Raw genomic sequence first — 18354 nt, forward strand, 5'->3', positions numbered from 1 at the left:
TTGACAGAGAGGGTTTCATCACCCATTTCCCCTCTCTCTCCCTAGCCTTGCTCAAGCTAAAGCCAGTGGATGGTCATTGTGCCCTGGAATCCAAATATGTGAAAACTGTCTGTTTGCCCGATGGTCCCTTTCCCTTTGGGACTGAGTGCCACATCTCTGGCTGGGGTGTCACAGAAACAGGTGAGTCTGGCCATGCATTCTTCTGAGACTCAGGTGATTTACATCCACCAAGCAAGAAAGGGTCACATTCAACTGCCCTCCTGGACTAGAAATCAGAGTTATATTCAAAATGACTTATCAAAAGGAAAAGATTGCCCCAGCTTTCTGTGTATGTACTCAGTCATGTTTGACTCTTTGCAACCCCATGGACTGTAGCCTGCCAGGCTTCTCTGTCTGTGGGATTTTCCAGGCAAGAACACTGGAGTGGGTTGCCATTTCCTACTCCAGGGGATCTTCCTGGCCATCTCTCTAGCTCTAGTTAAATTTCATCACCTTCACAGTCTCCTCTGATCTCCATACCTGTCCTTGGCCCTAGCCCCTAGCTCCTTGACTTTGACCAAGCATTGATCTTGTATCCATGGAGAATTTCCTCCTTCCCTAGGTAGATAAAGTACTGACAAGATTATGTTGTTATTGTTCAGGCCCTAAGTCGTGTCCAACTTTTTTGTGACCCCATGGACTGCAGCATGCCAGGCTTCCCTGTCCTTCACTATATCCCAGAGTTTGTTCACGTTCATGTCCGTTGAGTAGGTGATGCTATCTAATCATCTCATCCTCTGCTGCCCTCTTTTCCTTTTGCCTTCCTTCTTTCCCAGCATCAGAGTCTTTTCCAACGAGTTGGCTATTCCCATCAGGTGGCCAAAGTATTGGAACTTCAGCTTCGGCATCAGTCCTTCCAATGTATGTGCCCTGTAATACGGAAATTCAGAAGTAGTATCTTAAGTGTCTCTCAAATTCTCAAAATAGATTTCTCTCCCTTCCAATCTTGTTCTTAATAACGGAAAGCAAGGATCATTTCAAGTAGGCTTCTCTCCCTGTCTCCTAGAAACACCCCCACAGCCTGAACTTGGGGCTGGGGCCTCTTCTGACCACTGCTGACTTCTGGTGGGGCAGGTTCCACCCTGGTCTCTGCAGTGGCAACGTCTTTTCTCTGCCCATCAGGAGAAGGGTCCCGCCAGCTCCTGGATGCCAAGGTCAAGCTGATCAGCAACACGATGTGCAACTCCCGCCACCTCTATGACCACTCGATCGACGACAACATGATTTGTGCAGGAAACCTCCAGAAGCCTGGACAAGATTCCTGCCAGGTCAGAGATTCCACGTGGCATTTGGAGAAAGCAGGGCCTTACACAGGGGAACAGAGGGCCCTTAGAGCCCCGGGCAGGGGAGAGGGGCAGAGACCCACTTGCCATTCAGTCAAGGTGGGCACATCTGTCCTCTGGCAAACCTGAATCCACACCAGACCAGGAGGGCTCAGCATCAATACCATAGCAGTCACTTTGCTCACTGTTGTTGAATTTGATTTTGACCAGTCTGGTGAAGGATGTCACTATCACCATTGTACAGATGCTTAGAGAAATTATCTGGTCCACAGCTGCTGGGTGGAAAGTGCAGAGCAAGAATTTGTTCCTCTGTGTTAAAATGTGAAGAGGGTGTTTCTGCCCTCAGCGCTGGGCAGCTTGTCTGAAAATCCCAATAAGCAGGGGACATTTGCAAAGACCAGTGGTTAGAAAGAGAAAGATGAGGAGAGGGGCCAGAGAATTCACAATATTGAGTCACCATTAGGATTTAAATGTGTGTGTGTGAAGGGGGAAGGAAATTTAGCCCTAATACACTAATTGGCTGAGTGGCTCCTCTGTGGCCAGAGCCAATTTAGATCCTGCCTGACACCCACCACGACAGGACTTTGGGGGACAAGATGGGCACATTCAAACCTGAGTTCCTCCCTATAAAGGAACTCAACAATGATCTCCAACCTTGAGCCTGCTTTGGGATGGGAAATCATGGTCACTCTCAGGGTCTGTGGCTTTCCTGTGACCCTCTGCCCTTTCCCAAGGAGCCACAGGTATCTACCTACTTAAAGGAAGGGTGTGGGCAGATGGGAGGGATTTTCCCTGAGTCCCTAGAAGATGGATAAGGAAACAGATTGCAGGATTTAAAAAAGACAGCCAAAGGTTTGAAACCTGCTTCTGTCCTTTATTTTGTGAACTTTATCAGTCACTGAATGGCTTAGTCAGCTTGGGCTTCCATATAAGTGACTGCAGATTGGGTGGCTAAACAGCAGACATTTATTTCTCACAGTCCTGGAGGCTGGAAGACTGAGATCAGGGTGTCGGCACGGTTCCAGTGAGGACCCTCTCTGACTGCCAACTTCTCATCGTGTCCTCATGTGGCAGAGGAGAGAGAGAGAGAGAGCTCTCTAGGTCCCTTCTGCATTTGTGCTTAGTCGCTCTGTTGTGTCCGACTCTTTGCGACCCCAAGGACTGTAGCCCACCAGGCTCTTCTGTCCATGGGATTTCTCAATCAAGAATACTGGAGTGGGTTACCATTTCCTTCTCCAGGGGATCTTCCTGACCCAAGGGTCAAATCTGGGTTTCCTGCATTGCAAGTAAACTCTGTACCAACTGAGCCACAAGGTTTCAACAAGGGCACTAATCCTGTACATGGTCCCCACCCTCCCAACCTAATTACCTCCCCAAAGCCCTACCTTCTAATAAAACATTAGGCTTTAACACAGGATTTTGAGCAGGGCAGGGAGGACACAAATGTTCAATCTGCTGCCCTCAAATACTTAGCCAACCTCAGGTGTCTAATCTATAAAATGGAACTAGGGTATCCATAAAACTGGGAGATTGTGGCTAAGAGTGAAAGAAATAATTCATTAAATATCCTACCAGGTGTGTAAGCAGGAGCAGATATGTGTGCGTGTGTGTGTGTGAGCTATCGTTCTCATTCCTGCCTCCCCACCATCCTCCTCCTCTCCACTCTAACTGGGGGTTTAATGTGAACCACGCACTGTCCCATAAGCCTTAAAAGCCTTAGTCCTCACAAGAAACCTCGGGTGGGTTCTGTTGCCACCTGTGGTTTACAGTGTGAGAAATGGAGGCCCCAGAGGCCAGCAGATGGACAGCCCCACAGCCCACGCTGAACATCATGGCCATGCTGCCTCTGAGCCCCATCCTTCCTGACCAGTGTGTGCCCTGTGGGCCCTGGAAGGTGCTCTGTCCAAACAGGGCATCCCTCCAGCCCCTGTTAGATCCCAGGATGGAATGAGAAGTCGAGAGCCCCTTAGTAATACCTGCATGATGGAGCCATGGTGGGTTAGGAAGTCAGGGTGTGACCTGGGCCCAGCCCGGTGGCTTCCCTGCCAAGGCCTCTCTGACTTAGGACGCAGGTTGGTATCTGCTTCTCTCCCTTCAGAGCACTGCATCGTATGAGGCACAGGAAGAACCTTGTTGCCACTTTCCCCAGGGTTGGCCAATGGTCCCACCCCCAACCCCTAGCATCCCCTCATGGAAGGCAGGACTGTCTCTGAGTGTATACTGAGCCACAAAGTGGACTCCTGCATCTTTTCCCATAGGGCGACTCTGGAGGCCCTCTGACCTGTGAGAAGGATGGCACCTCCTACATCTACGGGATCGTGAGCTGGGGCCTGGAGTGTGGGAAGAAGCCGGGGGTCTACACCCAGGTGACCAAATTCCTAACGTGGATCAAAGCCACCATGGAGAAGGAGGCTAGCTTCTGAGGTATCTTCTGAGGCTCACAGCCCGTCCTGTGAACACCCAGACGAGGCGAGGCCCCGTGGGCAGCAATGGATGCCCCCTGGAGCCTCTGAGTATCCAAGCTCTAAGCAGAGACCACTGCTGCCCAGCCCAGGGCACCCGGGACCAGCATGGCCCCCACTTCCTCAGGCTCCCTCCTGGGAAACCCAGAAATGACAGAATCAACCTGAAGTGCAAGACGTTTGCTTCCCTTCCAACAACGGTAGCTTCTAGAAAATCAGTGTTCACAGCCTGCCTTCACCGGGGACATTGGCAAGTATGAGCTTCCAGATGGCTCAGCGTCGGTGGGGGTCACCTTTACGTCTTTATTCCTCAGACACTCAAGGTGCACAACAGGGCCAGCCGCCCACTGCTAGGTGTTAGACGAGGACCAAGACACAACTTTCTCCACCCTTTTTCAGGGAGTTGTTATTTTAATAAAGGAGGACTAGGGCAGGGGCGCCATTTTCACAGTTGGCTCCAACTGAAGCCATGTCTCCGGCGTGCAGATTTCCTCTCCAGCTTCTCTCCCAAGAGCCAAGGGTGGATGCCGCCCACTCAGAACGGGAGGGCCTTCCTCCTTTTGACGTGCAGAATCTCGGTGGCATCTGGGTTTACAACCCCCCTCTGATCATCTCCGGTCTCCACAGCCTCCGGCACCCCCTGCAGAAACCAAACACATCTCCCTGAGTGAAGCGGAAGCTCCCACAAGACAAGCTGTCTAAAAAGCTCACCTTCTCCTTCCTTTGCCCCTCCTCCATCCTCCCCAAGAAAAAGGAACCTCAAGGCAAGACAGAGAAAGAAGCAGAGCCCATCTCTCATTTAGACGGGGCACCTTTCTTCTGAACAAAGTAGGGTTCAAAACCCAGACTGTGGTAGATAGCGCGGCTCTGACCCCTTCCGCGCCTGTAACGAGCAAGCAGTCGGCACAGCCTGGCCCGCGTGGCCAGGATTGATGTAGCCCCGGCACGCTCGCCTCCAAAGAGCTAATGGCTGTGACTTCAGAGAAAACCCCGCAGGAAGTTTAACCCAGGTGTCATCCGCCTGGTCATCTCAGACCCATGAAATTAGGCGCCTTGCCTGAGCTGCATTGCACGCGTCTTTAGAGCCAGCTAACCTTTGGCCAAAAATAAAGTTTGAAAAGAAACAATTGAGCTCGCCTTTCCCCCTGCCGTGGCCTTGCCTGCCAGCCCGCTACTTACATAAGCCCCTCGGAGACCCAGGCCCCTCGCGTTGGCCAGTTCTGCAGCCCGCCGAGCCATTTCCACTTTGTAGGAGCCAGGAGGTGTCCAGCCAATACCTCTGGTCAGGTTCAAGTCAGATTTGTACTTGACCTTGGGAGAACGAGGGAGGCAAGGGGAATAGGTCAGCAGGGCATAGAGTGGAGAGGCTTAGAAAGGCTGCCCTGGGGACTATGTTGTTAGTGAAACCAGGATGTGGGAGCCAAGCTGTCTTACGCAGGAGCTCCTTGGCACTGAGGATGTACTGTGCTGGGAGTCAGGCCAGCATAGCACTGTCCCCTGCATCTCTCTACTCAAGGGGGCTGCAGTGGGGGTGGAGGCTCAGAGATCTGGTTCAAGGCCGAGCTCCTATCTAGACCCGCTCTGTAACCTTAAGGAAGTCATTTCCCATTCAGGGGCTTCAGTTGCCTCTCAGAGATAAAGGGCCCAGGCTGCTGACTACTAAGATCCCTTGGAAAGAGTGTGTATGTGCTAAGTCACTTCAGTCGTGTCTGACTCTTTGCCAGACTCTAGCCCATCAGACTTCTCTGTCCATGGGATTTCCCAGGCAAGAATACTAGAGTGGGTTGCCACGCCCTCCTCCAGGGAAGCTTCCTGACCCAGGGATCGAACCCGTGTCTCTCACATCTCCTGCACAAGCAAGCGGGTTCTTTACCCCTAGCACCACCTGGAAAGCCCTGGAAAGAGTAAGGCACAGCAGTCAAGACCTTGGGCTCTCACATTAAGCCATATGGGGTTCAGATCCCAGCCCTGCTACTGAGCCATGGGATCCTGAGTCAGTGATTTCACCGCTCGAAGCCTCCGGTTCCCCATCTGTAAACCGGCTGGTTGTGAGAGCCTCGAGGCACAACATGGAAAGCATCTGGCACAGAGCCTGGCCCACAGGAAGGGCTCTCTACACTGGGGTTCTTGTCCTTTCTTCTGGCTCTATCATGTTAGGTCTCCTAGGTTCTATCTCAGCCCAGCTCCTCCCTGAGGGTAACATGGGATGTGGGATTAGGGACACCTCCGATGAAGGGAACCAGAGGCAAGGCCTAGGCCTGGGGGGCGGGGGGCAGAGCAGCTCACATCGCTCTGCAGCCGGTGAGCCTTCTGCGCGTGTTTCAGGCCCAGCTGCTCCGGGTCGCAGGTGGGCTGGGGCAGGGGCTGCCTGTAGTGCACGTCGCTGGCCAGCTGCTGGCTCCTCTTGGCCTGGAGGAAGCCGGGCTGGTCTGGGCGGCTGTGGAACTGGGACCGACTCTTGGCGAAGTCCTTCTTGTACTCGTTGTCACTCTGGAGTCTGCCGACGCTGAGGAAATGCTTCATCCTTGGGTCGTCGTGGATGCTGCGGTACCCAATCTGCAGGCCCCGGTCCCGCAGGAAGGCCTCTTTGTACCGGAACTGCAGGGAAGAGGAGCAGTGGGGGGTGGGGGGTGGTCACAGGTGCCCCCCTTCCCTCCAGAGCCAGCCCTTGGGATCCTCAGTAGGATGTGCAACAGTGGGTCAAGGGTACCACTTTGGATTCAAGTAGGCCTGGGATCCGGGTTTCCCTCTGTTTCCTTTAGCTGTGTGGCCTTGGGTCTCCCTGAGCTTTGGTTTCACCACTTGATAAAATGGGTGCATGAACCTCCACCCCACAGGATCTTGAAAGGATTCAGCGAGACGGGGCTGAGCTTCATGTCCGGCACAGGCTCACGTCCACCCAGTGGTAGGTGCCGGTATTGCTTTGGTAACAATCCAACAGCCAAGAAGTGCACCCATTCTATCAGCAGCCACTCATCCTTTGATTCTTTCCAGCTTTCAGGGACCCAACCCAGAGCTCCTCAAACCATGTATAGTGAAAAACGGGATTGATTCACTTTGTTTTGCTTTTTAAAATTTCCAATCCATCAAAGTCCGGTATGTGGTCCTTCTGCCTGTGACTGCATGTGCGCTCGGTCGCTCAGTCGTGTCTGACCCTGTGTGACCCCATGGACTGTAGCCACCAGGCTCCTCTGTCCATGGGGTTCCCCAGGCAAAAATACTGGAGTGGGTTGTCATGCCCGCCTCCAGGGGATCTTCCCCACTCAGGGATCGATCCGCATCTCTTATGTCTCCTGCATTGGCACTTGGGTTCTTTACCACTAGCACCACCTGGGAAGCCTGTGATTAGTATGTAAAAGTACCAGGTGCATTTGATAAACCCAAACTGGCCTCTATTCTGCTCAGCCAGAGGAGTCCACCCATCTCAGGCTTGGAGATCAGAACATCTAATTGCTAAAAGTGTTGCTGAATGCTTGGTTTCTATACTTGTTTCACTTTGAACCAATGACAAATTGTTCATGAAGGACCACGTATCTAGTTAGTAATGTCTTCCTATCAAGTTAATGATGTCTTCCTCTTTGATAATACCAGCTACCATGTTTTGTCCCCCTCCTTTGTACATGACACTGTGAACCATTTTGGTTACATTCCTACATCAATCCTGAGCTTCCCCGGTAGCTCAGCTGGTAGAGAATCCACCTGCAATGCATGAGACCCGGTTCTATCCCTGGGTTGGGAAGATCCCCTGGAAAAGGGATAGGCTACCCACTCCAGTATTCTGGCCTGGACAATTCCATGGGCTGTGTAGTTCATGGGGTGGCAAACAGTTGGACAGACCGAGTGACTTTCACTTTCTTTACATCAATCCTGTCATCAGTAGAGTCAAGTACTAGATCTCTATTTCATAGAAGCAGAAATTTTAGTTCAGAGGATTTAAACAACTTGCTCATGACCACAGAGCCAACTCCTAACCAACTGAGGCAGGATCTGAACTCAAGTCAATCTAGGAGGGAAACCCAATCTCTTTCTGTCCCGTTGTGCACTTCAGCTTTCAAAAAAAGTCCCTTTATTGAAGGTCAACAAATCAGTCCTCTGCTAACTGATTTCTAGCTTCTGTCCACATGCATCAACATTTAAGAATGGCTCTCTCGAAGGAGGGGAAGTAGGAATAAAACCTTTCCCAATTCCAAATTTCTGACTGAGATGCTAGAAAACAAGGCCAACTTTTATTCCTTTCACTTGAAATACTTTTTCAGCTTTGGTTCCCAGTGGTTTGCCTTTCAACAGAACTGGGAAAACCAGAGTGCAGCCTATCAGTGACAGAGGCAGGGAGAGAACGTGAGGTCTTACGTCACTGGCGATCTCCCTCGATGCCCGTGCCGTCTGGAATGGGATGGCATCCAGCCTGAAGTCGTAGCCGCCAGCCCGGGTCTGCTCCCAGGAGTGTCTGTAGACTTTCTAGTTGGGGAAACAAAGAAATGAGTGAGGGACGAGCGGGCAGCTCCATGCCTCCATGCCTGCTAGTTCTCAGAGGGAGTAATTCCTATACAGGTACCCTCTGTCTTGCTGGCGCCCAAATGGCTGAGCACATAGCCCCACAGCCACCCTGAGGACCTCCCCAGCTCTGACCATGAAGGGCTTTGGCTCTAAACCCCCAGCCTGAGCATCGGGCCCTGCTCTTGTGGGTCGCAGGGGTCTGGCTTTTTTGTTACATCCTGTGGGTACCAGATGCCCCGTCTCCCTTCTTCCTGTCTTTGCTTTCACTCCAGCACCTCAAGTTTGCAGCTTCCAGCTGCCAGAATGCAAAGTTAAAGAACCCTGTTTCTCCCCACACGCTGCCAGTTTTATTCCTTGGGTCCTGGCACCCTCAGGTTCATGGGCTCCACTCACTTCCTGGGGGACCCTGGGCCACCTTTGATGCCACGTCACAGCATCCCTGTGAAGCGTGCTGCAGCCCCCACGCCCTCCTGGTGTCTGTACCGAGAGGAGAGCCTTCACCTGAATTAAATTGATCGTCAGGAACCTGACCGAGTTCCTGACCCCTGCATTTCACATCGTCCTCTTTTATTTCTCCCCCTTTCAAGTTGTTCTTGCACACCCTCCGGGAGTCTGTAATCACATCCTCTTAGTCCTCAGGTAGACCCACATCACCTATGGAGGCATCAAAACCGCCCGTGCCTTCATGTAGCTCATATTTTTTTTTTCAAGATAAGGGAATGGCTCCATGAAAGGAGTCATCTGGAGATCCCAGCGGAAGGCTGTCCTTTATTCTGTCACAGAGAAGGGAGACAGCAGGCGAGGCGCATCGCCAGCAGATGACAAAGTGACAGCCCCAGACCGTTTCGGTCGCTCACGCATCTCAGAACCACGGCAGGTCAGGGGGCCCTTAAGAACCTTACTTTTGTCACTTGGAAATAGAGGTCAAGGCTGAGACTCTGTTCTACAGGGGATTGGGGGGATTAAGCGGAGGAAGAGTGGCAGAGAAAAAAGCAGAGTGCCCTCATGCCTCCCCACAACCGAGCCTGGGACTAGAGCGGACCACGGAAAGCTTGAGCCAAGCGTGGTGGAGCTCATTGTTAAGTCCTGCTGCTCATCATCACCTTTACCTTCATCACTTCTTCCAGTCCCAACATCACAAACCAGAAGCCAAATGCCTACTCTGTTGATGCACCTAGAAATACAGAACTAATCATCGCTAAGGTCATCGCCTCATTGGCAGATCACAAACAGTGCCCAAAGGATTAGATTTCCTGGGTCGTTGTTGAGTTTAGCGGGCAGGACTGAGAGGTTATGTAGAAGGGGAGGCGGAATTCAGATCATGACAGACAACCAGCCCCCTCTAGCATTGCGTTTCCTTGTTTTGAGAGTCCTACAAATATTAGACCAGGAAGGAGAATCAAAACCCTTATCGTCCCCTGGAAAGGGGTCTGTCAGCGCCTTCCTAAGAAGATTCCCCACCAGATCTGGGCCAGGAAACGACACCAATCTTTTCACAGCATCAAACTCCAAGGTCACCCTGCTTTGGCGTCAAGGCACCCCAGCCTCAGAGTCTCTGTAACTGGGGGTCAACTCAAGTCTAAGTATGTGCATGTGCTCCGTCCTGTCTGCCTCTTTGCAACCCCATGGACTGGAGCCCACCAGGCTCCTCTGTCCATGAGATTCTCCAGGCAAGAATACTAGAGTGGGTTGCCATGTCCTCCTCCAGGGGATCGTCCCAACCCAGGGATTGAACCCGCCCCCGTCTCTTACGTCTTATGCATTGGCAGGCAGATTCTTTCCCACTGCATCACATGGGAGTCAACTCAAGGGCAGGCCCAAATTGGGGTTCTGCCCGAGGCGCCGGCTCCCCGTCTCCCCGCCCCACCTCTCCCTGTAAACTATTTGCTTGATTGTCATCGCTTCCTCCCTGAGTTTTTTTTTTTTTTTTTTTTTTTTATTCTGTTGAGGTTTTTGCCTTGCCACTGGGAGTCTTTAGATTCCGCAGGCTCTTTGATTTGGAACCCTGGGCGTTCCTCTTCTTTATCACAGTGGGCACAGCTTTGCCCTCATCCTCACACATTAGAGTCATTTGATTTTTAGTTATTTCGGCTGCCTTACACATCTCAATGGCTTTCTTTACCCAGGAAGGTCACTTTCCCTCCACATCTTCCTCACAGAGCACTTGATCCAATTGTGCGTATCCTACACGCCCCCGAAGAAGTGCTCTTTCAAAAGAGGTTCATGAGTCCTCCATACCCGCGTGCCCTGGCAGCTAATTTCAGCTCCGGGACTCTGCAGACTGGCTCCCCTTGTGGAAGGAAGGATGCCTCTGCCACCAGCCCTGGGTGGCTGTCCTTAAGTCGGATCCCCAGAGGATGGGCACTTTATCCCAGCGTCCAGGTGATGGGCCTCCAGGAGTCCCTCACGTGGAGGCCTGGCCTTTCCCCATCCTTGAAGCATTAATGAGATGGATGTTTTGTCCGAGCTCTGCTGAGGGGGAGGTCCCGCTTCCCCAGATGGAGGTCAGCCCACCAGAGCTGCTGTTCTAAAATTATCGCCCGCGCATCCCTCAAAAGCATCAAATGGTCATAATAAGTCATATTTACAAAGCACCAGCACATTCACCGCGTGGGACCCCACAGGGCTTTACAAATGCAACAAACTAATACACACGCTAACTAGAAGGCGCCTCTCGCCGACCCCTGCGAGGCGGCTACCTCTGGGGTGAGCAGCAGCAGCTGTTGATCTGCACGGAGCCCCAGGACACAATGGCAGGGCCAGGGCGGGAAGAATGGCCGGACTCTAGGAGGCCCCGCGCGGCCCCAGGCCGACACACTCAGCCTGTGTTATTCTGATCTGACAGCGTCTTTTGATTCTGCCGCCTCGGTACCTGTTATCCCAGGATCACAGCTTTGCCGGCAGAGCGGCCGCCTATTCTATTACAACCAGGGGCCTCCGACCCCTGCCAACAACAAGCCCGGGCTGAGGAAACAGCATCTTGGAGATGCATGCAAAGGGCACACATCCAAGGGAACAGACGTGTCGGGGGCCACAGCCTCAGGCACAAAGGAGCAGATTGTGTTGGGATCCCATGGACTACAATTGCAGCGTCTTTCTACCCGGCAGAAAGCAGAGAAAGCGCCACTCGGGCTCCAAACTTACAAGGCTCTGAATGGCTAAGGACAGGAGTCCGGGGAACAAGCAGAGCAGGTGTCTACACCCGCGGGGCCAGGGCACCGCTCCTCTAGCTGGAGCCCAGCACCTGACTGAGGTCTTTGGAGCCACGCCCAGCACTGGGATGCTAGCGCTGGCAGGACCACAGGAGTCGGCTAGCGCAGCTCCATCCCCATTTTGCAGCTGGGGAGACTGAGGCCCAGCGAGAAAAGTGGCTCAAAGTTATACATGCCATTTATTCTACTCTCAGTCTAGAGTGCTTTCTGTTCGCAGCTCCTTTCCTAGGAATTCTTTTTCTTAAAAAGAAAAAAAAATCCCATTTGGGCACAGATCATATTACAGAAATGGGCAAACACCACATGAACGGCCAGTTCACTTACGTCACTCAGATGCAGGGCGTTGAGGCGGGCTCTGGTGAAATCGGGGTGGTCGGGCACCAGGGTGTACCTGTGTCGGGATTCAGCATCCCCCAACCTGTACAGGCGCTGCAGGGAGAAGGCTCATGGTAAATGGGAAACCGCACTTGCTGCAGTCAAAAGTGAAGAGGAGGCTGATGCCCTTTCCTGGCCCTCCCACCCCAGGGTACAGAAGCCATCATGCACTTGGAAGGCATCCCTCCAGACGCCACCCGGGAAAGGAGGTGCCTGAGTGGCCAGGGTCAGGTGGTGGGGAGCTGGTTTTGAGTATTTAAAATATTCATTAAGTTTTGCTCCAAAAGCGTCACAAACCATCACCCTGGGTCGCTGTACCTGTGTTTCACAAAGAGTAAAAATGGGTGGATACTTCAGGGGATCTTGGCAATCAGGCATTTGCTCAAGCTTTTTACTAGTAACAAAATGCCTCAATGCCTTTGTTACTAAACATTAATAGTAATAATAAAAAGACATAGCAGCTAAAAAACCTTTAACGCCTTAATATCTCTTAAGAAATTTAAAGTTTTCATAGTCCACCCTGTGTCCCAAGAAGACACAATTTTAGAACTCAAGCTTTCTCTTAATGGCTATTTTTAGGGCAGCGATCTAAGGACTGCAAATAATTTTAGGAGGTTGCTTGAGTCTAATCCAGTTTTAAAGAGGAAATAGAATATTTAACATCCCAACCCTTTCCCAAATTCAGTTTGTGTTTTGCAAACATGAACTGGTCAGTACCGCACGTAGACTTGTGAGCATGGGGCAGCTTTGTCAGTGTGCAAAAATCCAATCCCTGGATAATTCCAGAGAAGAAAATATGTAATTTCCTATTCTTCAAAATTAATACAGGATAGAGGAAATGAGGCTAAACTATACAGAGAGTAAAAGTAGAAAGACGTTCTTTATATAGCTACTTTTTCTTTTTTCTAATTGGCTTATGTTAAGATTTAATTCCATTATCATCTATGGACAATATGATATATGTGACCTAGTGTTTGGTAATGTCCATCAATAATATTTAGTATTACCATTGTGATGATTAAGAGTCTAACTAGGGACATTTACTGAGGACTTACTATATTCTAAATAATTGCTAAAAGCTTCATGAAGTTTTATTTACTTCATCCTCATTTAATTCACTCCTTCTTATGAAATGGTTGCTATCTTTATCTTTCTTTCAAACAAGGGAACCATGACTAGAAGACATTAGAAAACTGACCCAAGATCACCCAGGTAAGGGACAGAAGGTTTGTGCTTACATCTTAAGCACTGACCACTGTGAAGCACTACCCACTATTAAGCCTGGGATGAGTGAGCAGAAAACACCCACCTCATTGCAATGCATGTAGCTGTTCTTGGCATGAACTAGGTCCGGGGAGTCAACCACTGTGGTAAACTTGATGGTGTCTGGTTTTTTACGGTATTTGGTCTGTAAGAGAAAGGCCAAGATTCTCAAGAAACAGTCAAACACCATGCATTTTTCTGGGTGCAGCATCACCCTACCTACTCAGCACCAAAAGTACCAATGACATGCATGGGAAAGAAATCTCTCTTCTTTGTGGCCACCTCACCAGCACACAGAAGAGATTCAAGCTGCCTCTGTGATAAGGACTATTTTACAGGTATTTACATTCTTGAAAAGAGAGGCTGCAAAATGCCAAAGCTCATCACAAGATAAGGAATTCACTCGATGGAAGGATTCAGCCTTAAGTCGGCCCTGCCCAGACCCTATTCAAGTAGGTTCTGGTATTAAGGAACTAAAGAAGGCAGTGCCATGCTCTCAAGGAGTTCCCAGGGCAAGAATCTCTGGGTCATCAACACGGTGGGGAGTTCAGTTAAGGTAACCATCTCTGGGCAACTTTTAACACCCTCTGAAGTCAAGTAACCCTAGGACATTGAACTGAGTAAACTCAGGAAGACGGGTGGCAAACCCTCTCCTCACCTCCATGAAGATAATGGGTCAGGTTAGATCATAATTGTACATAATACATTTGTTGGTCATCGTCTAATGCATCACCCCTCTTTCACTGCCTGACTGGAACAGCCTTTAACTCCCCAGCAAGTGAATTCACTGGGAGCCAAATCTTGTTCCGTCTTGGGATTTGGCTGCAAATAGCCCCAGAAAGATATCGGGAGTCCAGCGCCATGGGGCCCTCCCAGGCTCTCCAGTCCATCTGCAGGTTCCCTCGTCAGGAGGAGATAAACGCCAGGTTGCATTTGTGGCAGACTCAGGTCAATGATACCTCACTGATGAGCTCTCCGGCTTTCTTTGCACTTTCCATCTGTGGGGAACTCAGCGCCAGCCATCCTATACCCTTCATGCCCATCACGTCCGACTTGTAGCGCAACTGTGGGAAGAAGAAAACACTGGCTTTTATCAGGAAACGGTTGCAAATCATTGGGGCATCCGTAAAAATGCTTCATCACAACATTTCAATATTTCATTTGGGTGCGTTCTGCATGTCATCAAGGCAAACTATTTGAGTTTGTGCATTCCGCCCAGAATTAAGTAACAGATCATGTGTAAGACACAAGAAGGTCCCACTTGTAAACTGGCTGGATTCCAAGCAGAAGGTTGTGACCTATGGGAATGATCCCTTAAGAAAGATCTGAGATATACACCCCAGCCCACACGTCAGCCTTGATTATTTGGTTTCATTCTGGCAGGCGATTGACCTCCTGCCTAAACAGAAACGTTTTACACACTTTCAGTGGATCAAAGGGCTTTGAGCTCTGGATCAAACCTGCTGTGACTCAGGGCAAATCACTGTACCAAAATGTGACTCAGTTTCTCTCTATGATACCCGAAGGTCATGACAATCCCTCTGTTCTCATGAAAACACCTGAGAGTCCTGAGGGGTAAAAGACACTCTCGTGTGTTAGATTTGTTTTTTTCTTTGCGGTGGTGGGGGAGGAGGAGTTCTTTGCAGGACTCAAAACTGCAACAAACCTGGCTACAACTGGGGAATGGTGTGTAAACTGCCTTAATATTTCCATGCCTCAGTTTACCCCTCCTCCTATGGTTACTCAGGATTTGCCTACATTGCACAGTGGGCTTAAACTTTATCCATTTTCCTCCTCTTAAGGACTCGGAAGATCAAAACTACAGCGTCAATTCCAGGAAGAAAATAGTAAGTGGGGTTTTAAGACAATGGGCCTGATTAGGAATCTCCTGAAATGTTTAACCTTATTACCATTCCTTGATCTGCCCACCATTACCTACATCGAGACAGTCTCTGAAAAAGCTTTTCTTCCTCTCCATATGGAAATTACGCATTTTTAAAGGAAGAAAAAGGACTCTCTAAGGAAATGTGAAATTTGGACCTAAACGAAGTTGCTGGCATTTCTCTAATTTAGATACAAGCTCTGCGGTAACGCAAAATACCCACTCCTGAAATCAGCCTTTCGGCCTTTTTAGTTTTCTTTCATTTCAGGAATCACAGTGCTCCTCACAGCTGGCCTCAAAGAGCGTCCGTTTCTGATCTACTGTCTGCTGGTTAAGGCCCCTGTGCAAATTCCACTCTGCTTTCCAACTGGTGAAGGGGGACATCACTCGGGTTTGGGAGCACGTTTCAAAACCCCATGTCAGTGAAATTGCTTTTTATACCGCGATCTTTCAGTCTACACCAGCAAAGCTTTTGCCTTCCACTCTGATAAAGAACAGAGAAAATTGGATAAATTTCTAAGTTAGAGAGAATAATCCTACAGGGCCTCTTCACAGCCGGGCCTTGCTCCTTTCATAAGTGAGATGAAGTGGGGGCGCATGCTTTCAACTTGCCTTTTGTTGAGCTGAACAGTGCGAGCACAGGTGAGTCAGAAGGCAAGACGCAGGTTCCCCAAAGATCTGACTGCGCCTCCGACTCTCTTATAAATGGATTGTCTATTGATATTTCTGCTCCCAGCCCCGCTTTGACTATTCACGCAGACCCTAAAAACAACACGCCTGCCCCAGACCTCACCATAAAAGGGGAGGGGGAGCGGAGAGCAAGGAGGGTATCGAGGAGAATTGGCCCAAAGATGGTTTCCAAGAAGGATTCTAAGATAAGAGATCTTCTTGGGCTGCCCAGCTATATCTCGCTTCCCCAAGTGGCCACCTCACTATTTGCCCTTGTACATATGAAGGCCTGGACGCCACCTTCAGAGTCACACGTGGGGTTCCTGGCACCCCCATTCTGGAGACGCACAAGCTGTAGTTTTCACCCCTTGAGCTCTAAAAGGAATTACATAACCAGGAGGTGCACCCAGGAGGTGGCCAGGGGAAGGGGTATATTTGTCATATCAATAATAAGAATCACTATAACAACTATCCTGCAAAGGGTGTGGTTTGCTTCAGACTCATTTGGGGCTTCCGTAGTGGCTCAGAGGGTAAAGCATCTGCCCACAATGCGGGAGACCCGGGTTCGATCCCTGGGTCGGGAAGATCCCCTGGAGAAGGAAATGGCAATCCACTCCAGTACTCTTGCCTGGAAAATTCCATGGACTGAGGAGCCTGGTAGGCTACAGTCCATGGGGTCGCAAAGAGTTGGACACGACTGAGTGACTTTGCTTTAACTTCCATTACCTCATTCAGTCCTCATGCCGTTCTCAAAGGACTAGCTCTTATTCCCAACTATAGAACAGTCTGGGGGGGTTAAATGCTTGCTCAGATTCTCAGAAGAGTCACCAGCTGCTGTCCTCTGGGATCCTGTGCAGGTGGTCCTTAAGAGAACCCCAAGAGCCAGAACGCCTGGGTTCCTACTCTAGCCACCGGGGGAGCCAGAGAGCGCTAACCGCAGAGTCAGGAGCCCAGACATGGGCTTTGCCTCTTACTAAGCTGTATGGTCTTGAGCAAGTCATTTCCCTGGCAGCTTATGACCTTGAGCAAGTCCTGAAGATTTATAGGTGTGTTAGTTGCTGCATCTGTAAAAAATGGGAGTACTTACAGTACCTACCTAGATACGACATGAGATCGTTTGTGCAAAATATTTAAATAAATGCCTAGCCCGGGATAAGCATCCCGTACTTCTTAGGTGTTGTTACTGTCGTTGCTGTTATTTCTGATGGGGAAACGGAAGCCGGGGACGCTTAAGGAGTCTCCTGAAGCCGTGCTGCCGTAAAGGCTGGTGCTAAGACTGTCCCCTTGATGTCCCTTCACGTGCTTTGCAGGATGCCCACAGCCCGTGAGATCACGGAAGGGAGCGTGGAGTGGCGGGTTTGGAAAGGACTAAGAGGTGACTGGAGAAGGAAATGGCAACCCACTCCAGTGTTCTTGCCTGGAGAATCCCAGGGACGGGGGAGCCTGGTGGGCTGCCGGCTATGGGGTCACACAGAGTCGGACACGACTGAAGCGACTTAGCAGCAGCAAGAGGGGACTAAACTAGCACCCCTGGTGGTGAAGCACAGCCTGGGCGGAGCACGTGTCTCATATGCATCCCTGAGGTAAGCGTGACTTTCCCAAGACGTCAGCAGTCCCAGCCTTCAGGACCCTCCCGCCCAGGGTGAGTACTGAGACCCACAGCTTGCTTTCTGGCCTGGATGGGAGAGGTCAGGATGGCTATGGGAGGTCAGGACTGATGGCTATGGGAGCTACTGTTCCCGCCCCAAACTCGGCTGAACTGCAGAGAGCTCATAAGGAGTCTTTGTTTCCTTTTCGCTAGAACGTAACAACATGGAATTGGATTTTCAGTGATGACGGCAAGAAAAAAAGCCTCCAAACCAGATGGACATTCTGGGGGTCTGCTGTTCACAGGATCTTGGGGTCCAAGACCACCCAGTTTAACAAACCTGAAGTTTCAAAACAACGCATGAAGCCCAACATGGTCATTCTTAAATCAGGCAATACTTTCTCAGCACAAAACATATTTCATTTGATAAAGTGTAAGTCTATGATTGCAAACAAGCGTTTCTTGGGAAGGACTACCTTTTTTTTGTTGTTGTTGTTGTTCTTATTTGTGTGTGTGTGTGTGTGTGTGTGTGTGTGAAAATATCCTTTCTTTTCAGAAGTAACGGTGATATAAATGGTAGTTTGAGGTAAGAGTTGGTTTTTGGTCTTTTTCCTTATTGAGTAAACTAGTATGATACTATGATGATGTCAACATTTAAAAAAACATTTATCTATGAATCCTGAAATCTGAGATCACCAATAAATCCAACATCTTTGCTCTTCCAGTAGAAGCATGAAGGCCTAGAAAGCCAAGTGGCTGCTGAAGGATGAAGCTGGGCTTCTAACTGGGCCCCCAACCTCCCCACAGTGGCCAGTCCCATCCCAGGAGGTTTATCTTCTCCCTCGAAGAGGCCACCAACAGGAGGGTCCTGGACTGGGCACTGAGTCACACTAAGAGCCTCTTCGTAGGGACCTCAGGGTGGCCTGCTAGTAAGGAGAAGGCTTTCTAAGTGGGTCCTGGGCTGTGCTTCAGCAAACGCATGCCCTGCTCCACGCTCCCCTGACTGGTGCCCACTCGGTACTACAGTCCCAGAAAATCTTGATTCATAATCAGACCATCATGGCATTCATTAAACCATTACATC

At 50.2% G+C, this 18354-nt stretch overlaps 2 protein-coding genes across 5 annotated transcripts in view; one reads left to right on the forward strand and one right to left on the reverse strand.

Moving 5' to 3' along the window:
* HABP2 (hyaluronan binding protein 2) overlaps window positions 1–4911 on the forward strand; it is a 34865-nt gene extending 29954 nt beyond the window's left edge. The window contains exons 11-13 of the mRNA XM_070470215.1: window positions 46–180; window positions 1162–1307; window positions 3581–4911. Of these exons, the coding sequence (XP_070326316.1) occupies window positions 46–180; window positions 1162–1307; window positions 3581–3745 (446 nt within the window). The 3' untranslated portion in view covers window positions 3746–4911. The remainder of the gene's footprint in view (window positions 1–45; window positions 181–1161; window positions 1308–3580) is intronic.
* Window positions 4165–18354, reverse strand: part of NRAP (nebulin related anchoring protein) — an 84620-nt gene continuing 70430 nt past the window's right edge. For all 4 annotated transcript variants that reach the window (XM_070470213.1, XM_070470211.1, XM_070470212.1 and 1 more), the window contains 7 exons: window positions 14091–14195; window positions 13178–13276; window positions 11818–11922; window positions 8135–8242; window positions 6071–6382; window positions 4964–5095; window positions 4165–4424 (listed from right to left, as the gene is read on the reverse strand). In XM_070470213.1, coding sequence (XP_070326314.1) covers window positions 4320–4424; window positions 4964–5095; window positions 6071–6382; window positions 8135–8242; window positions 11818–11922; window positions 13178–13276; window positions 14091–14195 — 966 coding nt within the window. In that variant the 3' untranslated portion in view covers window positions 4165–4319. The remainder of the gene's footprint in view (window positions 4425–4963; window positions 5096–6070; window positions 6383–8134; window positions 8243–11817; window positions 11923–13177; window positions 13277–14090; window positions 14196–18354) is intronic.

The sequence above is a fragment of the Odocoileus virginianus genome, chromosome 7 (genome assembly GCF_023699985.2).
Source record: "Odocoileus virginianus isolate 20LAN1187 ecotype Illinois chromosome 7, Ovbor_1.2, whole genome shotgun sequence".
Lineage (NCBI taxonomy): Eukaryota > Metazoa > Chordata > Mammalia > Artiodactyla > Cervidae > Odocoileus > Odocoileus virginianus.